The 16,024-nt window shown below is 42.3% G+C and overlaps 2 protein-coding genes across 4 annotated transcripts; both read right to left on the bottom strand.

Moving 5' to 3' along the window:
• Window positions 1-3,038: 3,038 nt before the first annotated feature.
• dhfr (dihydrofolate reductase) lies at window positions 3,039-9,029 on the bottom strand. 2 transcript variants are annotated; one of them, XM_076729876.1, is made up of 6 exons: window positions 8,839-9,029; window positions 8,608-8,657; window positions 6,991-7,096; window positions 6,107-6,230; window positions 4,791-4,906; window positions 3,039-4,405 (listed from the first exon to the last, which is right to left on the bottom strand). In XM_076729876.1, exons 1-6 carry the CDS (start codon window positions 8,928-8,930, stop codon window positions 4,324-4,326), a joined length of 570 nt encoding a protein of 189 aa, XP_076585991.1. In that variant the 5' UTR covers window positions 8,931-9,029; the 3' UTR covers window positions 3,039-4,323. The 2 variants fall into 2 exon arrangements, with proteins under 2 accessions (XP_076585991.1, XP_076585990.1); XM_076729875.1 differs by having other exon boundaries at window positions 8,752-9,019.
• Window positions 9,030-9,925: 896 nt separating this feature from the next.
• On the bottom strand, window positions 9,926-15,844 carry gtf2h2 (general transcription factor IIH, polypeptide 2). 2 transcript variants are annotated; one of them, XM_076730935.1, is made up of 15 exons: window positions 15,794-15,844; window positions 15,147-15,224; window positions 14,981-15,058; window positions 14,543-14,579; window positions 14,361-14,447; window positions 14,217-14,267; window positions 13,992-14,046; window positions 12,748-12,853; window positions 12,573-12,663; window positions 12,268-12,463; window positions 11,670-11,733; window positions 11,457-11,560; window positions 11,102-11,204; window positions 10,950-10,989; window positions 9,926-10,241 (listed from the first exon to the last, which is right to left on the bottom strand). In XM_076730935.1, exons 2-15 carry the CDS (start codon window positions 15,200-15,202, stop codon window positions 10,131-10,133), a joined length of 1,179 nt encoding a protein of 392 aa, XP_076587050.1. In that variant the 5' UTR covers window positions 15,203-15,224; window positions 15,794-15,844; the 3' UTR covers window positions 9,926-10,130. The 2 variants fall into 2 exon arrangements, with proteins under 2 accessions (XP_076587050.1, XP_076587051.1); XM_076730936.1 differs by having other exon boundaries at window positions 15,719-15,817.
• Window positions 15,845-16,024: the final 180 nt, after the last annotated feature.

Below are 16,024 nucleotides of genomic sequence, written 5' to 3'. Positions count from 1 at the left end.
GCCTTTTCAGCAGGGTGACATTCAAACCCCCATCTGTGCTTCTTTGAGAGGTCAGGCCTGGCCTTCAACCAGCACCAACACAGACAGAATAGCTAATGAGAGAGGCAGCAGAGAAAATGTCATTCCTAAACATTTTATCATTCCACATGTCAAGACCAGGCATTTTTCTCCATTCCATGCTCCTAAGTAAAGATTCTTTCATTATGATCACTTTCGAAACAACTGGTGCTTTATATGTTTATACACATATTTGTGACTGTGGTTAGAGATACTTGGAAGGCCATATGCAGTGCTAACATAACAAATCCATTTAGTCACAGGTAGCACTGGAATGTGCCATCACTTCAACACAGAAACAGAGTTCAAAATGTGACTTGAGAGGATTCAAAATGTTGCTGTGAACAGCACAGAAATAGCCGTGCAAGGACAGATTTCACCCTAATCTTCTGCTGCCTGTCTTCCAGTACATATTCTAAATTCTGTCCACCTATGGCTGTTAGATAAAGCAGATCATATCATATGTCTCCGGATTGTTAGAGACAATAAATTGTAACAAATAACAGATAATATATCTAGATTTCTTTAGATATTAATATTTGTACTGTTATTAATTCAAATAGCCATTCTTACCAGACCAAACTGAGGAACATTAGGGCACATGCACTGCAGCAACAAACTGTTCCTGATTGTTTTTAAAAGCACAACTGTAACTTGTAGAACAGAAATGAGTCTTCATTTCTACACTACGAGTTATTGTTGTCAGGTGCACAAACTTACCTGAATGTGTCACATTCTTTGCTGTGAAAGCTGTTCAAACGGCAGGTCCCCTCCAGTTGATAGGTCAGTCAGTGTGCAGGCTGAGGAGAAACCAGTAGGGAGAGCAGACATCCATGCAGGGGAGTGACTGATGAGAGGAGGGAGTGAAGACTAATATACGTCAGATGAGAATGAAAGGCTAGCCTATGGCAGCTGAGGAGCAGGGAGCACGCAGCCAATGACAGCACATCCTATTGTGAGCAGCCACAGTGCAGACAGTGGTCTTTGGTAAAGTATTTGCGCAGGTAAGACTCATATTCAGACTGTTGATGTGTGGAATGACAATAGTGGCGTCAACGTCAGCAGAAAGTTCAAGGCTGGAGGCAGATGTAAGAGAGAGCTTCACTCACTTCATGGACATATTACCATATTCAGAAGTCAATGACGGAGAAAGGCTAAGAAAATTAGTCAGCTGAATCTATGGCTGACTGAGAAGGATTTAGATTTTTCCAGCTTAGCTTTTAAGTCATATAGCAGTAGTTTTTTAAAAGGCGTATCCAACCTGGATGTCCTTCAACCAGTGATGTCTGTCTGTTACAAGAGTCAGCATGATGAAGTGCTCAAATTCACTGTTCTTTCCCTCTTTCTCATACATCTATTCCAGGCTGCGATTTCCTGTTTGCTGTGCTTCTACAGAGAAGGGCTTTTAATTTGATACATTACAGGGCTTTTCACAGTTAAGGCCCCAGTATGACTCAGACTAACTAATGTGTACAACGTGCTGTTCACATTAGTCATCTAAAGGTGCTTTCTGACAGCGAGGGCTGTTTATAATGCTCAAATTCAAAACTTAATTGTGTTATATTGCTAAGCAGTTCCTCTATTTGTACAACCTGCTCTATTTAGCTGAGTGATGAGATTGCAGTAGGTGGATAGCAGCGGCAGCAGCAGCCTGTGGGGTAGCCAGCCATGGAGTTGTCCCATCAAAAGCATCCAGTTGCTATCTGAATGCACCTTGAAGCTGAGATAGGTAAGAAGCATTAGAAGCATTTCTTGTTCTATTTATTGAATTAATCTTCGCATCCCGACAGCAGTCAATCAAATGCTCTAACAGAAAAAAAAAAAAAAGGAATCTGGTATCTGTGGCTGTTGCATGCCTGTAATAAGCCCATCCAATCATTTCATCCTGCCCAAATTAAATGATAATTACATACGGAGGATTTTATAGTAGGGTTGCAGTGCATAAACCCCTAATTTACAAAGATGAATGAATGAAAAAGTGATACGGTCAGCCGAGTCATCCTTCACCATGTTCTTGACAAGTAGGTGAGTGCATGTGTGGCGTACACCAAGAGAACAGTGCAGGCCTGAATGCGTAACCCTACAGAGCAGCAGGATCTCATATGAGGAGTACAGAGGAGTAGGTGAGTATATTGTACACATTCAGCATTAAAGCTCTTCGTCATGTCAGTAACTGCAGAGGTGAATGCATTTTTTGCACATATCCACACTGGAAAGGTGAAAAAACTGTTTTACCTCCACAACTTGGAGGATGTGTTTTAATTTGCAGTATAACATCCAAGATATTCCAGTCAAAAAGCTGCTGTCATATCAACCTACAAACTACACAAAAGGTTTCCCCATATTAAAAAAAATGCCATTTAAATTTCTTTAAAAAAAAAAAAAAAAAAAGCAGTGTAACATTACACACCTGTCAAGGTGAATCCAGTGCAAGCAAGCACATACTGACCATGAGGGCTAGATTGAACAAAGGAAACATTCCTTTTTTATGATTGGTTATGAGCATTCATCTCACGCAAATTCACTTTTCCTGAACTCCTCACACGTTTCTCTTTACTAACATGCAGCTCTGTTAATCTCACATCCAACATGCACTAATGCAAATGAAACACATCTCAGGTTCAGTTCTTGTACCACCACACTGATAACATTTGTGTATTCCTACTGTCTTTGAAGTGGCCATTCCTTTTATTTGTATTTTCATTTATTTTGCATCAACCAAGATCCCAGATCACATTACAACAAAAAGGAATGACTCATCTTTACTGGATGGTGCTACCTGACAGTATTTGTTAATTGATGAATCAGAAAAGCTTCAGCAGGCTTTCCGGAATTTTAAAAAGTTTTTCTAGTAATATAATACAAAGTGTGAATATATTCCCCACTTTCTGCATTTGGCCACAAGTTCTCATCCACATCACATCTTACATCATCTCTTTAAAGGCACTTTGGAAAGAGTCTTCTGCAGATATGTATAGATAGGCAACATTCATTGGATCATAAATCCCCTTTATTTACATGTAGAGATAGCAGAGATCTAGCAAACTGCAGTCTCATCTACAGTCATTTTGTGTTAGAATGTCATGAATATAAAGTGTTTAACCAATATATGGGCAAAATCTTAACTGGAAGGAACATTGAGATCATTACAGATAGTTGCATAACAGGCCAAAGATGATCAGAGACGACACCTGGGCAGCCTGATTTTAGGTTATGAGTCAGGTGTCCGGTAATTAACTCCTGACTACTTTATTTGGCTTAATATATTTAATATACTTTTCCTGGCAGAACTACCCTCAAGATAGTAATCAAGCATTGACGAAAACTGCATGCATTATAGTTACTATGGATATGGAATCTTGATATAACAACATTGTCAACAACAAAGACTTTCAGACACAACCTACGTACGTCTGCAACGTAAAGATGCAGAGTGATTTTATTGACTAAACAGGACCTTTAAAAGCAATAAACTAATCTGGCACTGGTACGTCAGTGCTCATGGTATAAATGATGATGATGCAGTGAATTGGTTGACCAAAGGTAGTCCCTCCACCTTATCTCCTAACCCTTAAAAAACTTTAGTCTGGGTCTCAGTGGACAGATGTGAGCTGTGTTTACACCTGTCCCGTGGTTCTATTCCTTTGGTCCAGTTTATAGAAAAAAAAGATGAATCACCATCACTTCAGGTCAGTGGGAATTAAAAAAAACTGACTCCAAGTTCACAGTCTTCTAACTACACTTGAAGCTTTTATTCAAGAGCAACCTGCATATGTGCATCAGCTGAAGCAGTGTTTATTCATTACAAATAAGTGGCAGGTGGACTGAGACAAAGCATCATGTAGAAAAACATGGCGAGTGAAACGGCTGCTCGAGCTAAAAATGGTTAGCTTTGATTCTAGAACACACATCTGTTCCTCACAATTATGTGATCGGCCCACTTTTCCTTCACAGCTGAAAGGACCTGCAGCGGTTTCCTCTGAGCAGACAGGGAATAGGCTAATCAGCTGGTCTTTCTGGAAAAAGCCAGAAAAAAGCTATGATCATGTTAACCCTTCATGATTCCAGGGGTTTCCCTGCCTGTAAACAGCTGTACAGTAGGAACTTTGTGATTGAAACCAGTGTTCATTTCAACTCTGAGAGAAAAATATAACTCAACGAGACATCCCCAGCTGTACAAATCACTTAAAAACTCATTTAAAGTCCAGCATTTACATCATTCTGGAGCCCATTTACACAATCACAAGCACTTGTTCTAATTCCTCTTCACTGCTGGATGCTCTCATAGACTTCAAATCTGTACTGGATACCCTTCTCCTCCTGCAGCTCCTGTGGCACTCCTGGAAACCTGGAGGAGAAACAAGCCTTACTGTGTGTTCCATCTGGCGTCCACAGAAATGTTTTAGGTGCAGTCTGGGTGCCCAATTTCAGCAGCCAACAGCTATATTACCCACACTGAAAAAACATTTGGTTTTGAGAGTTTGGATTTGCTTTTAAAAGCTGCTGAGTGAATATATGATATAATATAAAAGGAGAAATCACCTCTAAAGGCCAACTCCAGATAATCTTGATAAATTATTGGTTTGCTTCAAATCTGCCTGACTGTATGACTGTGTGAGTTTCTTGTCTGTGCTCCAAGATCTCATCAAATAACTCAGTTAGTACAAGAACTATGAGGGCAAAACTACTAAATAGGACCACAGAAATGTGCTGAACATGTGTGCTTATCTTACTCTGGCAGCAGGCGATATCTGTCTGGACTGATTTCGGGGAGGAATGTGTCACACTCAAACTGCTTCAGGATTCGTGTGACAAACAGCCTCCTGGTCCCCTTGCTCTCCATCATCTCCTGGATAACCCAGAACAACCAAAACATGATTAGAGAAAGTGTGTCTGCAGACGTGTGTGTGACTTCAGCTCATGCTGAAGAGGTTCACACATTGGATAATTATTTGGATATTATTTTCCATTGTTAATTCGTCATCAGATACTCAGGCCAACTCTTCACGGGTAATTTGAAAACAGATTCAAGACTCCAAAATGGGGATGTAACGATATTCTGAATCTCACGATATGATGATAGAAATATGGCTCACTGCTGGACTCTGACGCTGATGTTACATGGCTATTTATTACCTCTCCTTGTTGAAAGTTGCTTTGTTTTTGTTTGAACAGCAGAGGGCACAATCAGAGTTGTCAAGACAACAAGCTCCCATGATACTTTGCGTTCAACCCAAGCTCTGCTAAAATGAACCCATCAAGAAAATGACAGATTAATGTGCCACTAACGAAAAAGAGACTGAAGATGCTCCATTGACTTTTAGAGCTGATATGTAGCAACATTTCAGTTTTCCTGTTTCAAGAACTGACAATGGTGAAAAGGAAACTGACAAATGCAAAACAACTTGCAAATACTGCGGACACTTGACTGCACTACGGGAAACACATCGAGCATGAGAAGCCATTTGGCGCACCGCCACCCGGAAAAGCTCAAATCAGCCACACCAGCCGTCTGCTTGGTCGATGGAGGCGTGTGGCAGCGTTTTTTCACCGCAGTTCAACTGACCACCAAACAGACTGTTAAACATGCCAGTACATGAACTGATCCTGGATGTGGTCACCTGATGGATCAGCTCTTTGAAATATTTTATAACAGGACTGCTACTGACCGCGGCTTTTGTCTGACAGAATTTTTTGCACATGCTTCGGTCATGGCTGCCTACTTTTATTTTATTTCATTAGAGAAGGAGTGCAGAAGCACTTTCATAAAAACTAATTTTCTATGCATAAAAAATGCTGTAGGCACTATTTTATTAATAAAGGCCAATTTTTTCAAGTAATTTTTCTTTTTTTTTTAAAAAAAATATCACAATAAATATCATATCATGGCCTTCATATCGAGGTATTATCATACCGTGTTTTTGGTAGTGTTACATCCCTTCTCCTGAAAATGAAAGACTGAATAATTAAAGCATGTGAATCATAAGTACAACTCTCCAACAAAACTTTGTAAACATGTGAGCGGCCCCCTGAGGGTTCTATGCAGTACCTTGTAGAGAGAGCTGCCTCCGATGACCCAGACCTGGTCTGCCTGCTCTGCCAGCTCCGTGTCCACCAACCTGAGAGCTGAGTCGAAGTCCGCTGCCAGGTGGTGTGCTCCTGCAGGGGGCACTCTGGGGGAGAATTGGCACTGATATCAGGTCACTGTTACCACTATGCAATAACTGACACAGTAACATTTCACTGTAGCACCCTTAGGCCCTGCATCATGGCTCCTGAGCAGTGCTGGTTCCTGCTAACAGGCCATCACGTTACTTACTGACTTAAAGTGTCAGTTCACCCAAATTATTTACAACTATATTTTCTCTTGACCTCTGGTGGCATCTAGCCATGCAGATAATTTGGCTTTATTTGTCCAGATATTTGTCTGAGGTTTCTGCATCCACCTCAACATAAAAGGTATTTAGTCTTTAGTGAGTCTCACTAAAGCTGCGACACTTCTTATTGATTTTGTTATTGACTTTTTTTATTGACAAAATGTCAGTATTTTCAGTGCCTTAACTGATACAATAAGAATTATGGCCAATGCACCACACCTCAAAACCAAGGAACAAACAGGACAGTGAAGCTTGTGTGCTGTTACACCTCCCTTATATATATAAAAATGTTATTAAAATGAATTGCAAGTGAGAAATGTTAAAATAACACCAGATTAAACTCTAAGTTCATTACTAAAAGTATGCAGTAATGGTAAATGTGAGTGACATGTGGCAAATCAGCAGGTGAATACTCTGCAATAAAAGTTAACAGAGTTTGAACAAACGGAGCAACAACTCAGTCAAACACAGGTCCCACATGCAGTGTATCTACAGTGAGACGTCACATGTCACTCGTACACTGCTGTGGAGCAGCATTAAATTCTGTGACACGTACTTGCACTCCCTGCTGAGGACGATGTTGATCCTGTTGTTCAGAGGTCTGTTCTTCTCAGGGATGGAAAACCATGTCTTCCTGCCCATAATCACCACATTCTGCTTGCCTGCAGGACACAAAGGTTAGTTACACTACGCTTCATGTGAAGCAGCTTCTTATATATTTAGAACTTCCTCTATGCAAGACTCCAACTACACTGTTTCAGCACATAATGTCCAATGTGTGCAACGTCACTGCTGCAGAACAGATGGAGGCAGAAGGAAGGCAGACTGGTGTCAGCTCTCTTAGAGGCTGCATTAGTTATGGATTGCAAAATATATTTTGAAGTGAATGGCTAAATTAATGACCATGGTGAATGTGAGACACACTTGTTCCACCTCTCTCTCATAAATACATTTTCTCATCAGTTTCATCATGTAATAGCTGTAACATCTGTTCTGCTTCCTGTTAATGAGCTTTGAAAGTTCACAGTTATAGAATGCCAAGATGGTACGTTGTGACTCGTTTAATTCCTGTTTGCTCACATGCTGGATGTAAAGTGCTGACAAATGGAAACACAGAGAGAGAGTGCTGGCTCGATTACTATTATGGTGACATAAGAACGTCCTCAACAACTTAAAATAGGCCTATTCAGTGTTTCCTGTTGATTAAATCGACATGCTGTTCGTTGTGCAAAAGAGGCCATAAGTAGCAACATCCGTGGTTGCTAGCATTATATTAATGTGACAGATGTCAGTTGAGACCTGCATCGCTGTGTTACAGAAACATTTCTGGGTTTCAGCCTCATCAGACTGCACTTTCATGGCATGAGATCAACATGTAAAACTCATTCACACAATGCAAATTAACAGAGTAACACAAGACTCTGCTTACATCTTTAAGTAAAATGATGGCATGTGCCTTATTTCATTTACCTTCACCTCTTTCTATCAACCTAACATACAGCAAAATGTCTATATGGTGGGCAAAAAACTACAAGCTGCATTTCAGGCTCTTCCAAACAACATGGGATCAGCCAATTGATTATTTTTGTTTTCGAAAACACAGACAATGTGTTTTCTAACATAATAAAAGACATACACTCAGTTGTAAGTACGCCCAGCCCAGCTGAGAGTACATCTCATCCCTAATGACCTCTGTGTGTCAATAGTGATGCCTGTTAGAGGGTGAAACACGGACAAAACAGAAGTTCCCTGGATGAGACTCCAGTTCGATGGATGCACGTGTTGGCCTCTAACACCAGCCTAGCTGACCCCTAATAGCTAAGCACAAAAGGGAGCAGTGCTGTTATTCAGCAGAGCATGGGTGCTCCCTCCTGATTGGGCAGTGAACACAAAGATCTGCCTCAAGGGTGTGGAGGCAGAGCATCAACCAACAGTGAAGCACGTGAAAGGGCCACAGGCCCTTAGGAGTTACATGCGGGTAACTTCTATTTTTATTGCTGGATGAAATGCTGTGTTGTCTAGTTTGCACCACGAGCTTCACTTAGTAAGGTCAATTAAGTGTCTCTAATATTTTAATACACACAGAGCGCAGCAGCAGTCACTGGACGAGGAGGGTCCCTGTTCGGTGCTCGTTGTAAGCAATTTAACCCAAAAATAACTGAACTCCCGTTACCTTTCACAGAGGACGTCGCTGTCATCGTTCGGAAGTGTTTGAATTCGTTACTATAAAACAAGAACAATTGTTGACAAAGTTACTACATTTAAATTACACCAAGTTGATGCAAAGTTTAACCTCGAGCTCAGCCGAACAGCTTACTGAGGCTTCCACTGAAAGTCTTAGAGTTGGAACGTTTCTACTGTTTCCACATTAAGAGTCCACCAAAGCGCTAGCAGCGACCCTTACTTCAGCCGAACAGGGTGCCAGGGCAGGTTTCCATTCATCCCGATACCCAGGTCAGGACACACCGCCACGATACCGTTCAGAATGCGGGACATTGTAGGACTGGACTCTGGACAACTCCACTGTTTACCTGCTGAGCTGCATGTTAGCGCCTCAGCTTCCCGCCTGCAGTTATTACAGAAGCGTCGGAAGTGACGAAAACTTCTTCTTCTTCTTCTTCTTCACGTTTCACGACAGCTGACAAGCTGTCACAACACTGCCATCTTATGGAGTCAACTCCCTCCTGCACCAGGTTAGGTTCACCCCTTAAAATCTCTCTCTCTCTCTCTCTCTCTCTCTCTATATATATATATATATAGATCTGAATCCAGTTTCTCGTCACTGCCACGGGCAGGTGGAGTAATGCTGATTCTTTATGTTGTCTAAAAGTAGTCAAAGTAAGTTTAAATATAGTTAATCAAAGAATCAGCATATAAAATATCCACAATATGTAGGTCTGTCACTGTAAAATATAAATCTAGGGCAGTTTACCCCAAGATTTCTAGAAAAAAGGCCAAACTCGTAGCTACAACCCTGCCTCTATAATTCTTATCATCCCTGTTTATAATGGCAAATATCCTGTCTGAATCATTGTTCTATTTTATTATTTTACTTTTTTATCTTCAATTTTTTTCTTACCTTCTTAGACTGCCCACGTGGAGGACGGTCCTTGAACTGCTGACCTTTGCCTTTGGACCCTTCAGCTTTCTGTCCACATGGCCTGGACCCTGGTGGTTGCCACATTGGGACCCAAGGCTCATGAGCATTGAAACTGGCCTTGTCTGAAAAGCTAAGCAGGCTGAACCTGATCACAGCTTGGATGATAGGCTCTGATCATTCTTTTATTCTCCAGGGCCCAACTTGTACCTCTTTGAATATTGTATATTTGATTTTTTTTTTTTTGTTTTGTATTGTAATGAATCAATCTGTGACCTACATCTTTGGGATGCAGCTCGACTGTATCCTAACCCACGATTTTGGATTGTAAAGGGGAACATCTGGCTAACTGGATAAAGGTCTGGTTTGAAACACATTTCTTACTCGTTAAAGCATTAGTACAAAAAAATCTGTTTTATTGTGACTTCCACGTCACAAACAAAACTGTCGTACAAAACTGTATTAACAATAAACACAAGCACTTCTGACAAAATATAAAGCAGCGCACTATTTAACAAGAGGAAAGCCGTGCAGCGGCTCAGATGCAGTTCTCAGACAGGAGCTTTGGCGCAGAGCTCTTATTGGTTAGCCTCTCAGCCTCAGGTGGCGCTCTGATTGTGAATACAGCACGGGCAGCAGTGCAGCGAGTCATGGATGAAGAGATCACACTCCACACAGACCACACTGCGACATGATGGACAGGTGAACATCTAGAAACACAGAGGGAGAGGAGCAGATGGATGAAGATGGGCTGATGTTGCAATGAATAAATCAATGCAGGTCCACAATTTTTACACTTAATAATACTTCTTTTTCTGATCAACCAGTGATTTATTCTTGCAGTTCCATATAGTTGATGGAAGAATAAGATAGACTTTGAAAAATAATGGACGAAATCGAAGCAGCAGAGGCCAAGATAACCTGACTTTTAGTCCAGAGTATGGGTCAGGCTCAAAGACACTGGATCTTACAGTTCCTATAATGCAACTCAACAGTGTCTCTTATTACATCTTCCCTGCGAAGTAAATAGCATTGTACTGTATTTGGAAGCTTAGTGGTAATTGTTACAATACAATATGATAAAAGGGTGTACTGGTGGCTAAGGGGTTGAGGCACAGACCGCGAGCAGCACATTCAAGCTTCACACCTGTCCAGAGACCTGAAGAAGTACGTCCGGTGTGTATGTGCCTCTGGTTGTGACTCACTGGTACACCAGTACACCATCAGGGTTCTTTACTCAGACATGACTGAGCTCCTTCAGCATTACAGGATTTTTTTTTTTTTTTTTTTTACAAGCTGAATAGTTCTTTCTATGTAAACAAGTAAACTAAAATCCATGAGTAAAATTGGGGGAGTGGCCCTTTAAAGCCAAAAAAAATGTTCTACCATCCAGACATACACTCAGATACTGTACTTACCGTTTTATCTTTCAGCTCCCCTTGACAAGCTTGACAGAACCTGAAACCACATTACAGCAGGTTTAGATACACAGCAGCACAGTGTGTGTGTGTGTGTGTGTGTGTGTGTGTGTGTGTGTGTGTGTGTGTGTGTGTGTGTGTATCAGAGCCACCTGTCTTCTTGAAGCTCCTCCACAGGAGTCTCTATAAAGGCTTGGAGGGGAAAGAGGTGGTGGAAGGATCTGGCAAGATGGGGCGCCAACACCAGAGTCAAGCCTGGGAGACAACACACACACACACACACACACACACACACACACACACACACACACACACACCAGTCAAAGCTATGGCACTCCTATTGGTTTGAACACACAGTACTTTCAAAGCAGTAAAAAGAACAACAGTACAATTTCAATGCCACAGAAATCTATCCAAGTTTCACCCCACACACACACGCACACACACACACACACACACACACACACACACACACACACACAGAATGAACTGTCCCATCAGACATACCACAGACTTTACACTCCACGGGAAGCTCCGTGTACTTGGCGTGGCACTGTGGACAAAAGTATCCTCCCAGAGACAGACCTGGACCACTGCTGCTGTCCAGATGACTAGGAGACACACACCAGGAGCAACACATGACAAAGGAAATGTGCTATAGTGCACAGTGGCTGCTCACAGTCCTGCCCACACGGTTTAAATCACACTGTTTCTACTTACGACATGCTGAATGAAGGCTTGGAATCCTGGTCAGTCAGAGAGGCGACGGTGTGCTGAGGGAAACCTGAGCAAACACAGGACTCCAATGAACTGAGACAAACATTCACTAAATGCTTTTATAGCTATGGTGATATTTTGATGCAGGGCAAGAAGGACCTTTATGGAACCGCTTTCTGGAAACAGAGGGAAATGTTTTATCAGTGCCTACCCTGTTGAATTTCATCTGTACCTATGACCCCACGTGACAGCAGGGCTGGCAGTACTTTCTACCAGTGGAATTTTCTGTTTGGGTCCTTTCACAATGAAATTCATTATCAAATCTTTGACTTTGCCCTCACAGTGATGTCTCCATGCCTACAAAAGCCACAAGTAATGGATCTCACAGACCACTAGCCGTCCATGTCATGTTTAAGCCCTCTGTTACTACTGTTTAATGTTCAAAGACACAGGCCTTAGTCTGTAATGGCAGCACAATACCAGTTTCATAAGCCATCACTACAGCCAGGTCATGAGGGCTTGGTGTCTGGTGCATCTGATGTGTTTTATGTTTCCAGAGCTGATTCCTTCCCAAAGATGGAGACAGCATGTGTATACTGACCCATGCGTATTAAGGAGCATTCAGACGAAGAACTCGCTGGAGGAGGTTTGACATGCAGCATCAGCAGCTCTTTGAAGTGACTCTCGTCCAGGATAACGTGGTACGAGCCACCCGTCTCCCTGGTCAACACTGTACACACACGGACCTCTGCTGACAGGCCGATCACTGACACCCGCACCTTCAGAGACTTCAGGGTCTGACAGAGGAGACACTCGATTAGAGAAGAGTAAGCTGAAATCAAATCACATATACAGTAAGCCTAGCAGCTGCCCACTGACTCAGGTAAGGGTTGAAGGTGACTTCACCTTGATCAGCTCATAGATGTTGGCTGGGTCACATGTGGTGAGGCTGCTGAGGACTATCAAGATCTCCCGGCTCGTATGTCCTGGCATGTGCCTTCAAACAGAGAGAGGCACCAGCTGTGTGACGTTCAGTAACATTACATAAACCGAGGTAAAGCTTAAACAGTGCAGAACCTACTTGAGAGTCTGTATGGCCAGGTTGAGAGAGTTGAACAGGGACGGCTCTCCGACACACACAGTGTCCACTGCTTTCTTCAGAGCAGCAGTGTGCTTCTTTGGGTTTCCTGGTGGTGAAACAAACAACACATCTCATGACATTAAAGCTGCTCCGGGTAACCTCACAGACAGGAGGCTGTGGCTGACAGCCATTGAAAAGTCTCCACTGACGACAGAAGCAAAACATCTCACACTGCAGGGTGTAGCTTTCTCTGGACAGCGTGATGCTCGCTGCTGTTTAAAAAGATGGAGACACGCGGCGAATCGACTGTACGCATCATTAGCAGGAATGTGACGGTTTTCTCTGCTGCAGTAACCACTGGTTGAAATGAGAAATCCTGACATTGTTAACTTGACCTTGGTGGTTTGAAAAGATAACGCAGTAACATTTTCAAAATTCTGTACAGGGAGCTCAGAGAAAAAGCACGTCTTTAGGGATTATCCAGAGTCTAAATCACAAGCGTCACACTCATGTCATGTGACGCTGCTGTCTGAACATTTCAAGGCATCGAGCAGCAAAGGAGGAGCCGACCTTTCTGTTTTCCTTTGATATGTGTGAGTTTTTCGGATCGATATGTCCATCAACACTGAAGCCTGGGACTGACACCTGAGTCGTTCCTGATTTTAAGCTGAGCCTGGTGGTGAAGCAGGCTATTTTCATATTCAAACCTGTTTTAAACTAAAATGCTTTACACATTAACATAAGGATTACACAACACAGACTCAGTAAATAAAGGGAATGAAGGATAAACATATCATCAGAAATAATAAAATCAAAGAACAGAGTCACATAATAACAAAAGAAAAAACATGTGAAAAAAGTTTCATTAAAATGCTGAAATAATGCTAAAACCCTAAAATACACAATAAATGATTGTAAACCCATGAAGTCTGAAATGAGGAACATCCTAGGTTGCAAATGTAGATAAACACCTTTATTTGGTGCCTTTTTATTGGCCATTAATCTCACTTTTATGTACGTATTGTCGAAAAAAACAGACCTGAAGTATAATTAAAAGCCTCAGGTCACAGTTACGCCCATGAGACGCGAGTCTGCATGCAGCTGGTGCAGACAGCTGCAGAGATTCAACTCAGAGCGAATCTGTTGCACGAGCAAGTAAGTAAAAAACACGTCTGATACGCTTATGGCAGACACAGGGTTACACTGAAGGGTGCAGTCTGACGAGCGGATTACATGATCCTCACCTGCCAGATCAGTCAGCTTCTCAGCCCTTTTGTTCTTCGTGGTGATGATGCCCACCTGAAGACACAGAACACACGCTGTTATGTCAAATAACAACCACCGGCAGAACCGTCCTGGTCTATTTCTGTTTTCTCCAATACATTCACCTGAATCTGCGGTGTTCAAACAGAGCTGATGGGATTTAAATGTAAAGGCTAAATACAGAACTCATGATTGTAGAAACATACCTGACTGATGGGGTTCTGGTCAAAATATTCATCGACAAATGCTTCCATCAGCTGAAGAAAGATGGAGAAAGAAGACGTCACTTTGCAGTTAATCACACTGTGCTGCTGCTGGTGGATAGTGTGATGTTCTGACACACAATTTACCTTTAGGGTAGAGGTGAGGCGGTTTGGTTTCAGGTCCTGGTCTTCCATACTCCTTGAACAGTCAATCACCACATAGAGGTGACGCATCTAGAGCACAGGACATCCCATAATGTCTTGAAGTAGAACCTTACAGATAATGAGTGAAGCTCAAGGTTCTTTAGGAAGGAGGCACAATCACTCACCATTCCAAGCCTCACTTGTCCATAGCTCTCTGTCACCCTACGAGGTAAACAAGGCAGCAGGTAAGTTTGCAGCAATGACAGCAGAAACAATAAAAACCTTTTAGTGCATTAACTGATTTCTTCTTGGAACTGACCAGTGCAGAATTTTGATATAACACTGTTTATACAGCAGGAAGGGGATATGTACAACCCTAACAGAGTTAGAGCGCTGTGCAGAACATAAACACATGTGATCATCTGCTCGTCCTTCTTGACAGGTACTCATTGAAAACAGTACAAAGATGCTTGAGTTAGTCTCACTGCAGCAGAGAGCAGGTCTCCTTCAGATCATAACAGAGAAGAAGTGTCTAACGAAAGACAACGCCAGCACTGAGCCTGGAGTCTTAAGAACAACTAACTATACATTCAGACAAAACACGTCCGCGCGCGCATGCACACCTTTTCCTTTTGGACTGGAACAGGATCTCTTCCACGGTGGCTTTGAGTGAGCCTGATTCGTCTTCCTTCAGCACCTCCCTGTAGGAGACAAGGCACAACATCGCATCAAAATACAAAACGTATCTCAGTTTTAAGAACGTCCATAGTTTCAGTGTCGCAGTCTTACCATGTCCTCTCATAGCCCCCCTCCCAGCGCTTGGCTCTCTCTGGTTCTTCATCCATTATGTCCGCCGGTCAGATTCAACTAAGCGCAAGAGGACAACGACATCCTCACATTAACACACAGGCCAGCTGTCAAACTCCACACATGGCCGAGAGAGGAGCCACTTGTCATATTGATGCAACACAACATTACATTTAAAACTGCAGTGTGAATTATTAATATGGCGGACAGTGCGCATCAGAGGACAGTGAAGACTGTGTCCAAAGGAGGGACGAATCGGCGCATAGTGAACGTGTTTGTCATGTCTGTGTGTCAAACCTGAAAACAACGTTCAGCACAAGAACTACCACTGACTGTAAGAGCCGAACTACGTGCTGACCTTCCACTTAATCAACTACATTATGTACATTCCGTTATATCTATTCAAACTTTGTTGGATAAAGTGTTTTCTTGGCTGCTCGAAGTCATTAACTTTGAATACATCCAGCTAGCTAACAACTCTGTTAACGAGCATTTTGGTATTTGAAGTGATTCAAAGAACCATTTTGAACCAAGTTAAGATTTGTGATCATCACCTCGTCATCTAACGTTGGACAATATATTGTGTGATACAGAATTTCCTGTAAGCCAGTATAAACAATCAGACGTACCTACAATACCGGTGCAGTGCGACGCCAGCTGGTGCGACGCAGGTTTTTGTCCGGAAGGAAACATGCTCTCCAGAGAAAAGATCCGAGCAGTTAATGTATTCATTACATCGCATCTGCTACAACGAACAGCAGAGCAAGTACTACGACGGGTTTTATTTACACAATACAATACACTACGAGCTCGTTAGTACCTTACATTTTTTATTAAAAGCTTACAGCCTTCCTTTCTCC

The sequence above is a fragment of the Chaetodon auriga genome, chromosome 5, assembly GCF_051107435.1.
Source record: "Chaetodon auriga isolate fChaAug3 chromosome 5, fChaAug3.hap1, whole genome shotgun sequence".
Classification (NCBI taxonomy): Eukaryota; Metazoa; Chordata; class Actinopteri; order Chaetodontiformes; family Chaetodontidae; genus Chaetodon; species Chaetodon auriga.
Note: the sequence above shows the minus strand (reverse complement) of the source record. Positions and strands in the feature narration are given on the sequence as shown.